General features: G+C 39.3%; 1 protein-coding gene across 2 annotated transcripts in view; it reads right to left on the bottom strand.

The window, feature by feature from the left end:
• The window catches only part of SMC5 (structural maintenance of chromosomes 5), a 61,487-nt gene that overhangs the window by 33,315 nt on the left and 8,290 nt on the right, over positions 1 to 19,882 (bottom strand). For both annotated transcript variants that reach the window (XM_042826782.1, XM_042826783.1), the window contains exons 4-10: positions 17,062 to 17,224; positions 15,422 to 15,556; positions 14,245 to 14,385; positions 11,858 to 12,019; positions 5,016 to 5,087; positions 3,958 to 4,213; positions 2,587 to 2,741 (exon numbers count right to left, since the gene is read on the bottom strand). In XM_042826782.1, coding sequence (XP_042682716.1) covers positions 2,587 to 2,741; positions 3,958 to 4,213; positions 5,016 to 5,087; positions 11,858 to 12,019; positions 14,245 to 14,385; positions 15,422 to 15,556; positions 17,062 to 17,224 — 1,084 coding nt within the window. The remainder of the gene's footprint in view (positions 1 to 2,586; positions 2,742 to 3,957; positions 4,214 to 5,015; positions 5,088 to 11,857; positions 12,020 to 14,244; positions 14,386 to 15,421; positions 15,557 to 17,061; positions 17,225 to 19,882) is intronic.

The raw sequence follows: 19,882 nt of genomic DNA, 5'->3' as shown, positions 1-19,882 counted from the left end.
TTCTGTGCAACCTACAGTAGGAAACCTGCTTAAGAGGTGAGTTGGACTTGATTTTCAGAAGTCTATTCCGACCCTGTGAAGGAACTAGTATACATGGTTGCCAAGCCACTCTCCATCAAATCTGAAAAGGCATAGCTGTCAGACCATGGTGATTGGAAAATGAGAAACATCACTCCCATATTAAAGAGAGAAAGAAAGACTCAAGTAACTACATATCAGTGAGCCTGGGAAGATAACAGAACAAATCTTCCTGAAAAGAATAATGAGACAAATGCAAGAAGAGGAGATGATCCAACACAGCCAGCACAGCTTCATCAAGGACAGATGATGTGCCTCACCAATCTAGTGGCAGCTTTCAATGGTAGGATGATGGCATCAATGAAGTCAACTGATGTCACCTTCCTGGACTTCTGCAATGCCTTTGACACAGTCCTACACCACATCCTTATCTCTAAATCAGAAAGACATGGATTTTAAGGCTTGAATTCTAGGCAGATAAGGAATTAGTCCAATGGGTGCAGCCATAAGGTTGTAGTCAAATGGCTCCACGTCCAGGTCAAAGCTGGCCACAAGTGGTATCCTTCAGGGGTCTGTCTTGAGACCAGTGCTCTTAAACACCTTAATCAGGGACCTAGACAGTGGAATCAAGTGCACTCTCAGCAAGATTGCAGACAACACTAAGCTGACTGGTGCAGCTGTTATAACAGAAGGAAGCAGTGCAGCCTGCTACAACACAAGGAAGCAGTGCCATCCACAGGGAACTGGACAAGCTTGAAAAATGGGCTCATGTCAAACTAAACAGGTTCAACCAGGCTGGCTTGAGGTGCTTCAACTGGGTCATGATCATCTCAGATACGTGTACAGACTAGGAGAAGAACTCACTGAAAGCAGCCCTGTAGAGGAGAATCTGGGGGGTTCTGGCAGACAAAAAGCTGGACATGAGCCAGTAGTGTACACTTGCAGGCCCGAAGACCAATTGAATTCTTGGATGAATCAAAGGCCAGTAGTGCAAGACATGATTCTCCCCTTTTGTTCTGCCCTCATGAGGCTCCACCCAGAGCAGCATCCTGGTATGGGGCCCCCAGTACAAGGCAGACGTGGACTTGGTGGAACAGGTCCAGAGGAAGGCCACGAACACAATCAGAGGGCAGGAGCACCTCCCGTACTAAGAAAGGCTGAAGGTATCTGGGCTTGTTCAGCCTGGGGAGAAACCTCCAGGGATACCTCATTGTGACCTTCCAGCACCAAAAGTGAGGTTATAAAATAGAGAGAATGACATTTTACATGGCCTGATAGTGATGGGACAAAAGGGAACAGTCTTAAACTAAAAGAAGGGAGACTTTAGGTTAGATGTTAGAAGGAAGTTTTTTACTCAGAGTGGAATAGGCTTCCCACAGAGAGGATGTGGACACCCCATCCCTGTAGGTACTCAAGGGCAGAGAGGGAAGCTTTTTATAGTATTAACATTTCATTCAGGTATAATTCTGCAGTAACTCACGAGTATTTAGACATTAAATCTTTAATAAACAAAGACAAAAATCACAGAGAATTACATAATATAATTAAGTTTAAGACAGAATCACACAGAACCACACAACTTAATAATCTCAATATGGCCACAGGCTGGGCAACATATCAGCAGTTCAAAAACTAGACTATATAGACAGATGAGTCTATACCATATCACAGAACACACATTCAGACATTACCGGATGTTAAACAGGTTAACAAGGCCATGAAGTAAAAGTAAGGGCCATGTAATTATGTTATTTGCAAAAATAATGTGACAAGATCTTACTGAAAGAATTTGAAGATCAGGTACCAACAAGAGGGAATTACTGTGATTTTTCTTATTTTCTACTAAGTAAAAGCCATTTTGAATACCTTTACCGCATGCAAAAAGCAGAAGAACTGGCATACAAATACTCACTATTCAATACATTCAGACTGTAACAATACACTACTAAAATAAGTTGGGAATTCAGAAACAGAGGTGAAGAATGCAGTGGGTTTCCTCATCTTCTTGACATTTCAAGAAATTCAAGATTGCTGATAAACAGGTGAGGGAATGCAGAAGAAAACCATTAGGATCTTTCAAAACTTAGTCCTTCCATTTTTATCTAACACCACATCTGTCAAAACGACACACTAGGAATAGATACTTCCTCTGCCTGTAGCTGGTTTTGAAAGACAATATGAACAGCTTAAGAGTGCAATGTTATGTTTCAACATTTGCTGAGCAGGTTGTTCTATAAGATGACTACTACTATACTTTTAAAGACGACACTGAAATCTAAGTATTTGAATGTACACTGGAAGAAATCTGCAGTGGGAATCTTAGAAGAGGATCTCTTATTGGGGGGTAGGAGGAAAGGAATCAACTCACGCTACTCAAAAGTTGAGTATTATTAAATTGCAGAGTGAAAAGTACAAGTAGTTCATAATATTAGTGTACACTGGATGTAACTGGCACTTTAAGGCATTTTGAAAGTTCTGAAGTCATTCTTAAAGCCTCACCAGGATAAAGAAATAGAAATTGCATAAATTAAACATGAATAGTTTAGTGAAATACACAAATTTTCTTACTGTAAGCATCATAGGTTCACAAACTTCTTTTTTGAACTTGTGTTTGTTCTTTCTTAGCCACATAAGAGCAGAGTGCGTGTCTCGGAATCTCCTTTGAAGAGCCTCTTCCTTCATTTTAATTATATTATTAAGTTGTCCAATGCGATCAATTATTCCTGTAATTTAAAACAGCTCTTAAACAGTACACATTACAATTAGTATTATCCAATACTTATTGACTGTGTAACTACAGCAATAAGGCTGTCAGGAAATTATGAGAAATAAAAGTTTATCTTCCCACTAATTCTAAAGGAATCTGAAGAATTACTCAAGCTTACATTCTAGAATAAAATGACTTCTTCAAAGCATAAGGAAATGTGTGGTAGCACACTATTTAGTTCAAGAACACAGGAATTCAGCTCCTGGCTCCACAAGGACCACTCAAAATTCAAACCTTATGTCTGAGTGCTTATCAAACTCCAGTAGGTTCAGTACCATAACCACTTCCCTGCAGAGCCTCTTCCAGCACCTGATAACTCCATGGTGAAGAACCTTCTTCTAATACTCTGCTCTGATCGTCTCATGATAGTGCTTTGTGCTATTCCCTTGGGCCCTGTCACTGTCACCAGAGAGAAGAAATCCGTGTATGCCCCTCAAATCCCCTCGTAAGGAAGCTGCAGGCTGCCATAAGGCCTTCCCTCAGTCTCCTCTTCTCTGGGCTAAACAAACCAAGTGACCTTCGTGACTCTTCATACATCTTGCCTTCTAGATCCTTTGTCATCTTTGTAACATTTATTTGGGCACTAATAATTTTATGTCCTTAATGCTTTACCTTCATATTTAGAAACAGTAATACTGGAAAGAGGCAATGGGACTAGCAACATAAAATTTCTGAGTATTATTTCATGTTTGCAGAGAAATGAATGTGTCACAGTAGACTAAGAAAGCATTTGCTACTGATAAAAAAAAGAGATTAAATGCCTTCTACACCCCTTGAAGTAAAATATATAGTCTCTCTTTCCCTACACAATTTGAAAGGAGTTTACTATTATTAAGATTAGCCCAAGTTTGTCTAAAAAGGACAAGCCAGCCTACATACTGTCAAATATATGATTTTAAGCATAATTTTAACCATATCCTCAAAGCAAACTTTTTTCATCTTGCAAGTACATACCCTCACTGACAAATATCCACTTGTTCTTCCTAATTTTAAAAATTTTTGTGTTTCTTTTAATAAATCAGACAAGAGGACTAATCATGTAATGCGTTCTACAATGAAGGCTTGGTGTAACATCTCAAATTACTACAGCAGAACAATAAGCAGATTTTAAAGTCTTTAAAATTCCTAAAATACATCATAAGAAAAAAAAAAATTAACAGCATATCACTTACTTTCATTTTCCCTCTCTTGGTTTCTTTTCTCTGTTGTTACATCACCAATATCACTGTCAATATTTGCCCTTTCTTCCTGTACATGTTTCAGCTCATTGTTAACAGTATCAATTTGTGGCTGAAGATTCTCACAGTCTGTCACTGTATTAAGCTCATTGTTCCATTCATCTATCATCTTATAAGCGTTTAGTATTTTCTTTTTCCTGTCCGCTTCTTCATCTTTTTTCATCCTGAGAGCTTGATTAATTTCTGAAATCTAAGAATTTTGAATATTTTCAACATTAAGGGAATTCAGTATACAAATATGACAAATAGTATGACAAATAACTCATCTACCAGTGAAATAGTTATTAAATACAGTTGTAACCACACATTTAAACTGTAAGAATACATTCTAGTTCCAGTAGCCCTATGGCAGTTTAAAAGCTGATAAGATTTTATTAATACATGGAAATACTTGAGCAAAGCTAAAATAAAAACTTTTAATAATTTTTTTAAAGTCTCTTTAATTCTACACAAATGGAAGTTTAAAGCATAACACCCTCCTTAACATATCTGAAAGTAAGCCTAGATAGCATAAAGCCTACAGCACGAAACTTGAACTACAATGTGCAACTTGAACTACACAGTCGATGCCTGAGCACTTAAATGAAGAACAGTAATTCCCCTTTACAAAAGATCTTTGCTTCCTCTTGATGTACTTAGTTAAAGAGAGAATAACCTTAGACTCTCACAATGTATACTTGAGGGACTGTTTAATGCTGTGTGCACTACTGTATTACAGAGTCTGTAGCTTCTCAAGAATAACCTGTAATGCATATATAAACATATATACAATGCATTCTGAAAGTTTTTAGATTGAACTGACTTTATGTAGCATATACCTGTTAAATAGTTACAGATACTGACTAATAGATGTCTGATTCTCAGATGTGTTTTACTGCTATATTTAAGGACTAGCATTCTACCTGAATACAGCATGTACCATAGCCACTAATGAATTAATAAATAAGCAAAAATACCACCACAATTACGGTGACAAACATCAAGACTCTTACTTGCTTATCTTTCATCTCCAGTGCATCTTGCTTTTCTTTATATTTTTGAGAAACATCTTTGATTTCATCAGCCTGCATAGAAGATATTTAAATTAGATAGTAATAAAAAAGTAGAATGCTTAATTATGTATAAATACAATATTCTTTTAAATTTGATTCATTTTTGAAAAGAGAACTACAAGTGAATGTATATGACTGAAAATGGCAAACTCACCAGTTTCTTATTCTAACTTATATCTGAAACATCTACACTTTCAGCAATTCGTACAGAACTGAGTATTGCCATATAATCTGTTCCTAACTATGCAGAATCTGATACGATCTACAAATTCAGGCATGACAGAAGAAGCCTCTCAACCTAAAAAATTCCACCTTTGACTTAAAAAGTTTAACATTCGATTTAGAAAAAGAGTCCAGTTCTTGCTGTTTAAGGATGTGACTTTATCAAGGAAAGTTTATACTTTGAACCAAACCCTAAAAGAGCAGGAAAGGCTTCAGTTACAAGCTCAGGACAGCCAAAACAGTTTGTCAAAGTCATCCTGACTCTGAAGTCCGCCATACTAATGATATAGCCTACAAAACCAGCATTACAAATTGCTGACTAATGGACAGGACAAAACAGTTGTAAGGGACCCAAAACTATTGTCAAGTGCAAGTGCCTTATCACTTCAGAGCTAAGCAGAAGTTAAAGGAAGTTAAGGAGGACATTATTCAAACTTGCCCTCATTGAAGACTGACAGGCCTGTGGCTTCCTTTTTAGGAAGCCCATTCTAAAGTTTAACCACTCTTATGGTAAAGAGACATTTTCCTAATGTCTAATCCAAATCTCTCCTGGCACAGCTTTGGGTCATTCCTGTGCATCCTATCTCCAAGGAATTCCCAGGGGCAGAGCCTGGCATCTTCCCCTGCTTCTCCCATTTAGGCAGCTGCAGCAAGTCATGATGTCACCGATGCCACCTTTCAGCTTCCTCTTCTCAAGACTGGACACCTGAATTCATTACAGGTCATGCCTTCCAGGTCTTTTACCAGCTTTGGTGTCCTCCGGAGGCTTTTAAGGACCTTTTGTACATTACAGAGCCCAGAACTGGACACAGTACCTCAAAGTGAGGCCACATCCATGCAGCAGAATCATCTCTTTTAACCAGCTGGCAATGCTGTGTTTAAGGCACCCCAAAATGTGTTTTGCTTTCTTGACTATAAGGCTACACTACTGGCTCATGTCAGCACAGATGCCCTTCTGCTGGGTTGCCCTCCAGACACTTACGTACTTCTGTCTGGCACACCTGTAATCCAGGTGCTCCAATCTGCTCTAAAGGATGCCATAAATGACAGTACCCAAGACTTTACTAAAATACTGCAAGATTACAGTCACTCCCTGTAAGAGATTATTTTTTTATGTCATTGTCTCAAAGCTTGCTGGGGACACATGAACAAGTCCAGGCAAGTCCTGAGCAAAAGTTGTGAAATCCTTTCTCTGGAGAACTTTGATGGACAAGTCCTGAGCAAGGGCTGTGAAATCCTTTGTCTGGGGGACACAGATGGACAAGGCCAGGGGCAAGGAGAGAGAGATGAGCTGCAGCTAAATAGCTGTGAAGTGCTCCTTTGTGTGGACCTATCTCAGGATGATGGCCATCTCAGGGGGTACTCAATGACTCTTGCTCAAGGCCCACCCTTGTCACGTAGGCAGGAGAACAAGAAGGATAAAAGAGGAACTGAAAACCATGAGGATAGGTTTCTGACAACAGATTCCTTATGAAGAACAGAGGATTACTGACTATCAGATTCCTCACGAAGTGATGCCTGCATGTTGACATACTCCCCTGGGCCTGCTGCCTGAGCGCTGCTGCTTCCTCTAGGATTGGCGCGGGGGGGGGGGGGGGGGGGGCCACGGCGCATCTCCTTCCTATAAATTGGATCGAGACACTCCCATCCTTTCATTCACTAGCCGGGTGATGTTACTATAGAGGGGATCAAATTTTTAAGCCAGGACTTTCCCTTCATGAGCCTAGGCTGACTACATCTGATAATTACTTTGTTATTTAAGTGCCTTTTAATGGCGCTCCACAACTTCACCAGGTGCAAACGTTAGACAAACAGTTTCCTAGATCTATTTATGTAGTAAATGGGTATAGCTTCCAGTCAGAGGCAACCTTCCCAGATTCCTAAGAATCCTCTGGTAAATCATTGAGGGAGGTCCAGCTACAACTTCCACTAACTCCACCCGTACTCTGGAGTGAATTCTGTCAGGTGCTGATGTAGGCACCACTGTCACCAGAGCATTAGAACAATTTAGGTTAGTAGAAACTTCTGGAAGTCATCTAGTCAGGATGGTATTATTTCATCAGATTATTAAGACACTTGCCTGAGTCCTGAAAGCCTCCAGTGATAGACCCCATTACTTCTTTGGACAATCTCTTTCAGTATTAAAAAGCCCACATAATAATTACACTCTTCTCAATACCTAACCAGAACTTCCTGCACACCAAATTGCATCTGTTAACTTTTTTTTTTTTTTAAAAAAAAAAAAAAAAAAAAAAAAGAGTAGGAGAATCACAATCTTTTTGTCTCAAAATGCTACCTGGGAAGCATAACAAGAGGGAAAGAAATAAGCGTGGCAACCTTCAGACATCTTACAGTGTCTCACTGTCATATTACATAACTTCAGTTGTCACTAAAATTAACAGGTTTAAAACATTATCACTTTTTCACAAGTATTCAGAAAAAGCTACTAATTGCAAGTCATATTAAAAAAAAACAAATGGCATTATAATCACACACGTTACGCTTTCACTACATATTTATCTTCTTCCGTGAATGAATAAGGCAGGAGAGAAAGCCTGAGTAAATTACAGTGCAGGCATAATCACAGCATTCCCACTGGAAGGAATATCCTCCTACAATTCAAGTCACACTGTAAAGCTTCAATAGAGAGCACATAGAGATAATTGTGCAGAATCTTTCGCCTCTTACAAGCTAAAAGGTCACACAACTTAGAGGCCCTGACTCTGCTGCTGTTTGCATGGAGGCAAGATGAAACAACACACCTTATAGTAGGAATTCACTACAGTACAGTTCTGATTCCACAATGCTCTCTCTAAAGATCTCAAGTATCACTCTGAAGATGAATACCTCTTTCAGGAAACTGATAAGAAAACATTCATAAAACAATTCTGAAGCCCCTAAAACTCCGAGCATTATTCAAGAAACAATATAATATATATAAATTTTTAGTCATCACTATAATTTCAGTTGTCACATTTATATATACCGACTTAATAGAACAGATTAACAACTGTACTCGTGTTTATAGTTTTCATGGTACAACCATAACACTCTGCTTTGTAGTATCAAATATTGTCAAAAATCGCAAAGCAATTGGTGCCAAAACTATTCCAGTATTCTCCCAATTTTATCATCATTTTCATTCAAAATGGGAGGATGCAATTTTCTTCAGAACCCACATGTCTCATAAGCCCAAAGCAGACAGTGTGACTCATTTTTCAATCTAACCGATTTACTGCAAGGTGTTAACACAGTGACAACAGAAATAGCCATTCTCTCCAGGTACAGTAATTTCTTCCAAAGTTTAACTCCCTTTACTTTTACACCCCTCCTTCCAGGCAAAATTTATAATGCTGGGCCTGGCTTTTTGCAAACAAAATGCAAGCAAAACATAACAACAAGGCAGTTTATCTCTGTTATCATATATTCTCAAGCCAAGAATAACCTCTCCACAACCAGCAAGGATTACAAGTATTTGGTAACATAAGCCTCAACCAAAGGGCCTAAAAACCATCAAGCTCCCTACAGGTCTGTGTCCAAAACAGGGAAAACTTCAGATGTTAAACTGCTTTCTCTTAATGCCCATCTGAAAGTTTGTTTAAAACAAAACAAAAAAAAATTCAGGCAAAATTGAAGTTATACTGCTTTTATAATAAAAATTATTCACTAATCAACTCATCCTGGTTTACAGCATAATTATCTCTGAAATTACCTCCTGACAGCACAGCAACAAAGAACATACTTCCAATGAACTTATTTCCACAAACAAACAAAAAAGGTATGTGGGAGTTTCAACAGACTAGAAAGACCTACTGGTGCAGAAGTCCAAGGAGTATGTGCATAACTTTAACACAACTTCTAATAATGTCAAATAAAGTCTACCTGCATTAATGGACAGCTATTTATCTCAACGGTATCTCTTAACTGAACAATATGATAGGAAGATACACAGTTAAATGAAACCTCTTGTTAACTTGTCTGTTGTCATACTGATGTTGAAGGCATAACTAGACATGCAATAGGTTTCCCTCTATTGTGCCTCTCAGCACAATCTAGGACTCTGCAGGGGCTCTGAAGATGGCAAAGATGGCATGCTAATCATCCAAGTTAGTCTTGGGTGCACCATTCAACATCAGGGAAAATTCTGGTTTTGGAAATGCTGTATCATAATGATATATAGAGTACTACAACACAGTCAAAATACTGGAAAGTAAGCACCGAAAAGCACTACTAGAACATCTCAGTAAAACTTCCATGAGTTGCTTATTGCAAATGTCACATCTGTCCTTCTTCACAACTTTTTGGCTTCTAGAATACTGAAAAACAAAAACACGTAATTTATTCTCCAAATCCAAACAGAATACCACTTCAGCATAAAGCTATCCTTGTAAATGTTTAGAGTTTGATACTTCACAAGTTCAGATATAGCACTGAAACAAATCTACTTAAGAGTTAGTCATAAAAGGGTGTAAGCCAATTAGGAAGCACATCTCCCCACCTTTACTTACATAGTTCTGCAGCAAAGAGCCTATAGTAAGTATGCTCTCTTCAAGTTAAAACTGAAAGGTTCGCTATTTTGTCATAGGTTTCTGATATGGAACCTAACTTCTAAATGAGAAGAGACCAATATTTTTACAAATTTTGGCAGCAATGGTTTGCAGCAGAATTCCTTCTAGTTTTAAACAGATCAGCATAACATTTAATTAAAAATATTAATATAAACGTGACTAAAGCATAGCAAGATAAAAGCAGGCCACAAAAACAAAGCTTATCACTTCACAAGAATTTAAGTCCTTACAGTGTAATAAAAATAATCATGATTACCAACTGTTAAATTTCCCCTAAGAAAAAGCACTTACTCATAAAAAAAAAAATTACAAATAAAAAATCCCACAACAAAAACAACACACACACACACACACACTACCACCACCAACAACAACCTGATGAGGTTGAATATGAGCAAGTATAAACTCCTACATCTAAAGAAGAATGGCTGCATGTGTCAGAATAGGTTAGGTGCTAACATGACCTTCTAGAAAGGAGCTCTGCAAAGGACTTAGGGGTCCTGCTGGACGATAAGTTGCCCATAAGCCAGCAGCATGCCCTTGCAGCCAAGAAGGGGCCAATGGCATTCTAGCGTGCATTACAAAGGATGCGGCCAGCAGGTCCAAGGCAGGTGATCCTCACCCTCTATTCTGTCATGAAGGCACACCTTCAGTACCGGATCTAGTTCTGCGCTCCCCAGTTCAACAAAGGCAGCAACCTTCTAGAGGGTCCAGCAGAAAGCCAGAGAAATACTGAGGGGCCTGGAACATCCTCCATACAAGGAAGAGAGATCTGGGACTTCAGCCTTGAGAAGACTGAGAAGGGATCACATCAGTGCCTACAATTATCTAAAGTGCAGGAGACAAGTGATGGGGTTAAGTTCGTTTCAGTGGTACCCAGGGACAGGAATAGTGGCAGCGGGCACAGAAAGTTTCATTCAAACATGAGGAAGAACATCTTTACTTTGACTGTGACAGAGCACTGGAATAAGCTGCCTACAGAGGTGCTGGAGTCTCCTTTTCCGGAGATATTGCTTTTCTGTGCAACACCGGATGGAACCTACTTTAGCAGTCAGTTGGAATAGATGATCCCCAGCAGTCCCTTCCAACACCTACAATTCTGCTTTTCTGTGAAATGCCACTGAAGTTTCAGACTCTGACTCTATGAGTGCTTCATTACAGAAGGTGCCATAGGTGCCTTTACAAGTCTTTGATCTCATCAGTCACCTTCAAATACAACTGCGGCAAACAGTCTCATATTACTAGTTAACTCTGGTTAGTAAAAATTAAAAATTAAAAATTAAAAATTAAAAATTTTTACTGCCTACACACATAATCACGTCTGCAGACTGATTGGGTACTTGATAGTTAAGTCCTGCTTTGAATAACTACCTTACTATTTGTAGTATAAAAATTGCAATTTTCCTGATCCCTAAAAAGAAAAGCTACCCAAAAACTAGACACTGATGTAAAGCATAGGCAGGCCAGCCATTTAAATTCTCTGCGTAACAATATCACAACTGGCGGAAGAACTACTGTCTACTAAAAATATTATACCCTACTTATGCAATGAAGGCTAAACACCAGAAAAAAGCTGTTAGACCAGGAATTTGGCCTAAATTATCCACCAAACTGGCCACATTTTTAGAAGATATAAAGAACACCCACAAGTAAAGTATAGATCAGCTGAAAACACACATCAGATTTAATATCTTAGGGAAGCACAATATCCCTGAAGATTCTGAAGGAAAAATACAAAGCATGCCTGTTCTTGTAATGCCAAGAGTGGACTTTCAGAGTGGATGCTTAAGGTTTCTTATGAAATGCATTCCTTACACTTTACTGCTTTATAGGAACAGATGTTCAAAAGGCAGAACCAACACCAAGAGCACTTCAAAAAATTATTCTAAAACATATTATGGCACACTAGGAAGAAAGATTCTACTTTTTTACACTTTACAAAGATGAACAAAGGACACCTGAATACTTTAACTGAGAGCTTAAAATACTTACCGTATTTCTGATCTTCGTATTCAGACTGTTATAAGATTCTTCAAGTTCTCGGATTTTTTTTGTCAGTGGAGATTGCATTTCCTTCAGATTCTTCAGTTCTTCCTTGGCCTGGTCTCTCCTTTGTTTTACATCCTCATGTTGCTGACGAACAGTTTCATATTCCTTGGAGGAGTTGCAAGTAATAAAGATTTTTGTTCTTCCATTCTAACAATGCTTCAAAATTTTAAGTAACTGAACAAAAGTTTTAAGAGAAATATCTCTTTCATAGGCTACAGCTAGGGTGACTACTCTAGTAATCCTCCCGTTATTGATCACTATGACCAAAAGATACAGAGATCATCTCATCTTCAATGAGCAACATGCACATTTAATGGTTCTCAGGTGACAGATAATAGCAGAAGAAATCCGCTTGAAACAACTCTTCCTTTAAATTCATCCAGGATAAATGCAAAAAAGGTAATTATTTAGCCCATCTACATTTGGAGCATTAATTAGGCTGAAGTTCTTAAGCTACGAAGCAAATAACCACAGAAAACTTTAGGAGAAAGAAAAGGATGGAATAACTAGATTAGAGCTAGTACCATATAACATTGCAATAAACACAAATAAGGCAGGGGAAAGAGAGAGAGAGAGAGAGAAAGAAAACTTCACAAAGCAGACATGGAAAAAACTGAAAACAAAAAAAAAAAAAACAAAAAGTTTCCACCTTCAACTACAAATGTCAAAGAAGTCAATATATAGGGTGTCCAACCTATGTGCAAGAAGCATTCCAGAGAAAAAATGGAAATCAGTGCAACTATTAAAAAAAATGCTACTGCTAAGAAACTGGGAATTTTGGGAAAGAAGTTAAGGTTGAGTCATTATTAGAAACTAGTTTATTTTTTCATATTACATCATCTGGAAAAAATAAATAAAAAAAAAAACGTGGTCCAATGATTGTTATATGTTTACAAGAGAAGAAGAGATACTCAGAGGAGAAAAGGAGAAGGAAGAGAAACGCGCAAGTAGGATAACAGAGGAGGAAAAAAGTGCGCTGGATTTGACAGGCACGAAGAAAGCCTCTGGTCCACTGCATATGCCCTTATTACTCCAAGCTTTGAAACAAAACAGAAGAATAGAATACAAGCTCCATCTGTAAGAACTAACTCTGTATTATCTACCACTGGATGGGACTTACATGGCAACACTTGGTAGGTGGGAACTGTAGTGGTGGCCTCTGCGTGCAGAGCCCAGATCGGAGCCAGCTCCAACTGCTCCAAAAGGGACCCACTGCTGGCCAGAGTTGAGCCATGACCAACACTGGGTGTGTCTCAGAGAGAACAGACTGAAGAAAGGCAAAAAACTGCCATGCAACAGCAGCTGGGGGAAAGGAGTAAAAAACTATGGGAGAAACAGACATACAACCTCCAACGTCAGTGCACAAGGAGGGCAGGAGGTACACCAGGTGTGGAACCAGGTTTCCAGCAGCTCAGGAGAGGTCCCATGGAGGTCATGGACCTCCAGGAGAGATCCAGGAGCAGCAGGCTGTCCCTCTGCAGCGTGGTGCAGATCTCCACATGCAGACTGTGAAGGAGCCCACAGTACAGCAGTGAATGTGGCCTGAAGGAGGCTGCAGCATAGGAAGAGCACCAGAAGAAGCAGGCTCCAAGGGTATGGAGCTACTGCCCATGGTAGAGCAGGAGATACAGGGAAGCTGGTGCACATGGGGACTTGTGGTGTTGCAGTACAGTCCTAAAAGGTGGGCCCCATAGTAGGGAGCCATGCTGGAGCAGCACTTGGAGAGCTGCATCCTGTGGGAAGCCCAGAAAGGATTAGTTTGGGAAGGATGGCATTCCATGGGACAGACCCCATGTGAACAGGGGGAGTGACCACAGAGGATGTGACAGCAGAGATGAAGAGTTACAAGCCCCCACTCCACGTTCCTTTGTGCTGCTCAGAGAAGGGGCTGAAAAGCCAGTTTTGGTTTGCTTTTAGCTTCTCACTGCTGTAGTCTGCAGCAGTAGGCAGTACATTATGTGAAACTCCCTTATGCTGAGCCTGTTTTGCCAGTACCTGTTGAGCAATCTTTGTCTTTACCTTAATTCTTCTGAGGGGGAAATTCAAGAATGTGTGACCAAGCTTAGCTGCCCATCGGTGTGATACTACCACAGTCATCACTTCCTCTTAGTTATTTAATCCATTTGTAAACATACATGATTAATAAAAAAAACCTATGCAGGCTATTTCTTTTTCACAATACCTATTTCTATACATACGAAACATATTTCAAGAAAGCTGCTGTAACCTAATCTAACACTAATCCCTTTAACGCAGCACAGTTCTAGCATTGCTGTATTAGAAAAACTATGGCAGGTAAGAGAATCACTGAGTATAAAATGAAAACGTACCACCCAAGGTCTTTTTCTCTGAAGCATATCAATTAGGTCTAGATGGCGCTTGCATTCATGGTATCTATCAACATCCTGTTTGTATCGTTCAGCCCGCTGTTTCATTTTTTCCAAAGAGTTGACTTTGTCTTTGCATACATTCTGCAAGAACACACATTTTCATATTTTGTAGTATCTACTCCATGCAAAAACATTTCAGAAGTCATCTATACCTCACCTGAACATTAACTATGCCAAAATTTAACAGTAGAGGACAATTTAGTATAGCAGTAATTATAGGGAAAGAATACAACCGGAATCGTTGTGCAGCTTTTTCAAGTAACTTCATTAAATGCTTCCTGTGAAAACAAATGTAAGTTAAAACTGAAGAAAACCTTTTAAAATTTATTGAAGTTTCCTAATGCATTTCACCCCTACAAGCTGATTCTGATAAACACAAGTAGTGAAAATACTTCTGAAAGATCTCACGGAGGTTAATAACAGAAATACTAAGATTGTTATTTTGAAGCACTGTGTGTGAATGGAAGTGCACATGTGTGTGCATAAACATTAGGAATGGAACTAAAGATTAGGAGAACCACCTGTACTGACAACAACATATCATTCCAAGATACCATTCTCAGCACTGAGTAACACATTATTTCTGTAAAAATTAGAAAACTTGATATCTGGGAAATTCACAGCACAGATGAGTGTCAGAGAAAGACCCTGCATGCTAACAAAAGGACAAGCATGCACCGTATCACATATGCTAACCCTTTTCGTTTGTTAAAATTTTAAGGCAGGAAAAAAGGATTAAGAGGTAACAATCTTATCCACAAATCATGGAAATCAAGATTAAAACAAATGAACGTCTCTTCCCAGCTCATGGCTCCTAAAACAGCATAAAAGGCAAAGCAGTCAGTCCTTCAAGGACCCCAGAAAAACCATGAGGAGATCACAGCAGGCATCCCCTCACCTCTATGTTCAGAATACTTACCTTCATGTGTTTTAGTGCTTTCAAGCTTGAGAGTAAGTAAGATGTGAAAGATGTGCACTGCTGGGTAAAATATACCTACTACAGACTTGGTAAATGAACAACAACCTGTGAAAAAAATCTCCGAGACCTCAGGTTAAATTTTATAACGTGACTTTCCCTACAGCCATTCATATCTGTCTATACTATATACAAGTTTACCTCTAGTTCTCTTTCTTTTTCTTTTAAGCTTTTCAGTTTACAATGAAATTGATACATTTCTGGAGGACCAATGGATTTTTCAGTGGCTTCAAGTAATTCAATCTTACTCATTCTTGCAAATTCTCCAACTTTGTCCTACGAAATAATAACAAAAAAAAACAATACAAATACAGCAATAGTTAAAATAGTACAGTAATACTGGATTTAAATACAGCAATTCTACTTCTCACAAACATCAACTTACAGTTATCTATCTAATAGTCCAGATAAAGTTAATTACAGGACAACTATCTGACTGAAAGGCAACCTAATCTTCCTTTACATTTGTAAGATTTCATACATGGCTTTCTCTGAGCTGTTCTGGCATAATTTAAGTTTAATAAGCTCATAATAGCTCAGTTGTTATTTCAGCAGCTGGGGACAGCTGCTGAGGACAGGTCCTGAGGACAAGGGTTGGCTCATCAATTTTGAACTGGCTATCATTTCTTCTGAATGAAGAAGGAACTGTTCACTTCAGGTAATTTATGTTTTTTGGTCTGTCTTCTTGAATACACTTCTCCTTGAAGAGATGAATAGGCAAAACTGGCTAGGTTCCGACAAGGTTCCCCTTTACTACCATTCATAAAGATCTCCATGAACTAGAAAGGAACAGAACTGTCTGCACAGAAACTCTGAACATCACTATCTCAAAGAAACTCTAACCTTCCTGAGCATGGATTCAGGTATCAAAGCAGTGTGCAAGCTCCTAAGAGAGAAGACATTTCCCGTCAGGAAAATTTTACTCTTACAAACACTGATTCTGAATATCCTTAAGACCTACCCTATGCCCAAGAAACTGTTGAGCCACAGAAGTAAAAAAAAAGGCTATTAGCAATTTCTCTTGCAACTGCAAGATCACTTAACAAGGCTGCTTTCTGGATTTTGGAGAAAGAAAACCAGACAACTTTTTGCCTTCATTTACCAATACAGAATCCAGTTCTGAGGAAGTGACTAGTTACAAAGAGAGAAAAAACACATGCAGAGATTGACAGGATAAGTCAGGGATGCAGGACTGTGGATGCCCCATCCCTGGAGGTGTTCAGGGCCAGGCTGGATGGAGCCCCAGGCAGGCTGATCTAGTTGTAGATACGGAGGTTGGCAGTCCTGCAAATGGCAGGGGGGTTGAACCTTAATGATCCTTGAGGTCCCTTCCAACCCAAACCATTCTGTGATTCTATGACTGAAGGAATCATGCAGATAAGGGCACAAAGACAGTGCTAGACCTCAACATCTTACAACACTTTCACTACAGCTTTGCTGATGTGTTTAAGAACACCTCTGCAGTAGTAGTGAGAGGACAAAGAGGCAACAACTAGCATTGTTACACACACAAAAATAGAAGGGAAAAAAAAAAAATATCAGCTACTTTTCCTTAGGTCTCACAGCATGTAAAGACAGTCCAGTTAGTAAGCTTTACAGGTCACATAGCCTCTTCCTTCTTTCAACACCACAAATACTAGTATTTGTACCTCCCCCCACTCACCTTTTGAATGGTCTTATTAAATTGCTGAAATTGCTGTAAGATGAAGAAATAAGAAGCTACAAAGCTCTCTGAAAATATAACACATCATGCATCCTCCGTACTTCAAAATATTTCATACCTGAGGAAGAAATTGGCACAAATTGTCCACCTGGATATTTAATGCTGCAACCTGCTCCTCTACTGTTTTCAGGGTTGTTAGTTTCTTGTTGATATGCCACGTTGATGTGTTGGTCATTACTTGAATCTCACGTGTGATAATGATATTCTCAGGTACCTTAAACCTGATTAGTAAAAAAAAAAAAAAAAAAAAAAAAATTTAGATTTCTGAGAGTACACAAAGCTTACAAAATGCAAAAGCACATTAAGAATTTCTATGATTACTTGAATATTTAGTAACTCAGCAGTTACAGAAGGTTTTGTTTCAGATGATATCCAACACTTTAATGATGAATTAATCCCAGTGTACCTCTGGTGCTACTCCAAAAATATCACAAATATATCCAAATGTCAGCTCAGAGGTAGTTATTTATATAAATTATTCCTGATTAATGTACTTAAATTCAATATATATATATATTTAAAAACTATTACATATGGAATGGTTTATAGAAACACAATTTTATTTGAAATAGTAAGCATTAAAATTGGCACACAGGAGAAATAAAACCACTAAGTTCTTAGGGCAAGAACAATTCATGTACAGAATTCCATCAGTAAACTATGCATATGCATTCCAGCTGGAAACAAAGACTGCATCATACTGAATGAAAACAGCAGTATGTTTTCATTTTTCGCTTTCAAAGAATTGCAGTTCTTTGCACCAATGATGCACCAACTGCCCATTTAGTTCTGCACTTCAACACTTCAGAAATTTAGTCAGGTTAACAGTAGAAACAAATAAGCAATGAGACAGTCATACTCTCAAAATCTTGGTCAGCACTTCAGTTTGGAAATTGTCTAGTCTGTTTAGAACACACACTGTTAAAAACAAAGAACATAGGCTCATAACATTTTGGACTTTTAGAAAGTTTAAGAATAGAGATGACAGTAGAAGTGAGTAATTCAGCAAGTGGAGTAAGTGCTGTAACAACAGGAACCTACTTGTGGAGGACTACATGAATATTTCCCCACAGTCACCTATCTCCACATTTTAATCTACCCATCTTCTTCAAAAGATCTACAGATCCATGCTCCTTCCTTTTATCAAACAAAAAGTTTTTTGCAAAGGCTCTTGATTTCAGTTACAATTCAAAGACTATATCTAATATTTACAACTCAAATTTTAAAATTCGTGTTCACAAATTCACCTCAGGGTAAATAACAAACAAGTGTTAAGCTTCTGAGTAAAAATTAAAGGGCAAGATAAAATAGGTAACATGGCTGCGAGTGTGTACTACAGGCCACCAAACCAGGAGGAAGATGGTGAGGCCTTTAAATACCCTAATATTTGCTGGATAAGCAACACAGCCAGGCACACAATCAGGAAGTTCCTGCAATGTGCTGAAGATAACTTTCTGATGCAGTTGGTGGTGGAGCAGATGAGGAGAGGTGTGATTCTTGACCTTGTTTTTACTACCAAAGAAGGGATGCTGCAGATGTGAAGGCTTGGGGTAGCTTGGCATGCAGCAATTATGAGCCAGTGGAGTTGAAGACCTTGTCAAGTCAAGCAGAAAGCAGGACTGCTACCCTGGACTTCAGGAGAGCTGACTCTGACCTCTTCAAAGATGTACTTGGAGGTATCCTACCCAGCCTGATGCCCCACAGACATTAGAAGGGACCTGTGAGAGATCCTTAACACTTAAGCACCACTCCTTCCAAGCTCCACTTTGGTGCAACCCTAAAAATAAGAAATCAAGGAAAGACAGCAGGAAGGATGAGCACGGATGAGCAACGAGCTCACGGGTAAACAAAAAGGAAAGCAGGTCCACAATATGTGGAAAGAGGGCCTGTCCACTTGGGAAGAATACATGAACGCTGTCAGGACCTTAAGAATGCAACAACGAAGGCTAAAGCCCACCAGGACTTAAACCCTGCAAAGGAGGTAAAGGACGGCAAGAAAGGTTGTGGCTTATTTTTTTTTTTTTGTCTGTTTTTAAGTACATCAATAGTAAAAGGAAGACTAGGGAAAACATGGGTGCCCTACTAAATGACGTGGGTGCCCTGGCAACAGGGGACACTGAAAAGGTGGAGATACGGCATGCCTGCTTTGCTTGTCTTTACTGCGAAGACCGCCCCACGGGACTTCCAGACCCCAGAGGTCAGAGAGAAAGTCTAGGAAATGGAAGGCTTCTCTAGAGTTGGTGAGGAGATGGTCAGAGAGCATCTAGCCAAAATCAATGTACACAAATCTATGATCTCCTGTCAGATGCACCCATGTGTGCTAAGGGAGCAGGCAGAGATAGCTGCTGAACCGATCTCTATCACGTTTGGAAGATCTTGGAGAAGGGGAGTTCCTCAAGACCACAGGATTTAACGTCACTCCAGTTTTCAAAATTCTGTAAGGAGATCTAGGGAACTACAGGCCAGTCAGCCTCACCTCCATCCCTGAAAAGGTGATGGAACAACTTGTTCTGAACAACCTCTTCACACAACCAGGAGAGAAGAAGGTTATCAGAAGTCATCATCAACATGAATCCACCAAGGGGAAATCATGCTCAACCAATTTGGTAGCCTTCTACGATGTAATCACTGGCTGGGTAGATGGGGAGAGAGCAGTGGATGTTGAGCACCATGACTTCAGCTAGGCCCTCCTGGGAAGATCATGGAACAGATCATCCTGGATGAAATGCTTGGTCACGTGAGGAATGAGCGTGTGATCCAAGACCACCAGCACGGCTTCACCAGGGGAAGGTCATGCCTGACCAATCTGGTGGCCTTCTCTGATGGAGTGATGGCATCAGTGGACAAGAGAAAGTTGACCAATATCATTTACCTGGACT

The sequence above is a fragment of the Centrocercus urophasianus genome, unplaced genomic scaffold (genome assembly GCF_019232065.1).
Source record: "Centrocercus urophasianus isolate 14NV4802_14NV808 unplaced genomic scaffold, USGS_Curo_1.0 seq_27, whole genome shotgun sequence".
Classification (NCBI taxonomy): Eukaryota; Metazoa; Chordata; class Aves; order Galliformes; family Phasianidae; genus Centrocercus; species Centrocercus urophasianus.
This window is presented reverse-complemented; position numbering and strand designations above follow the sequence as displayed.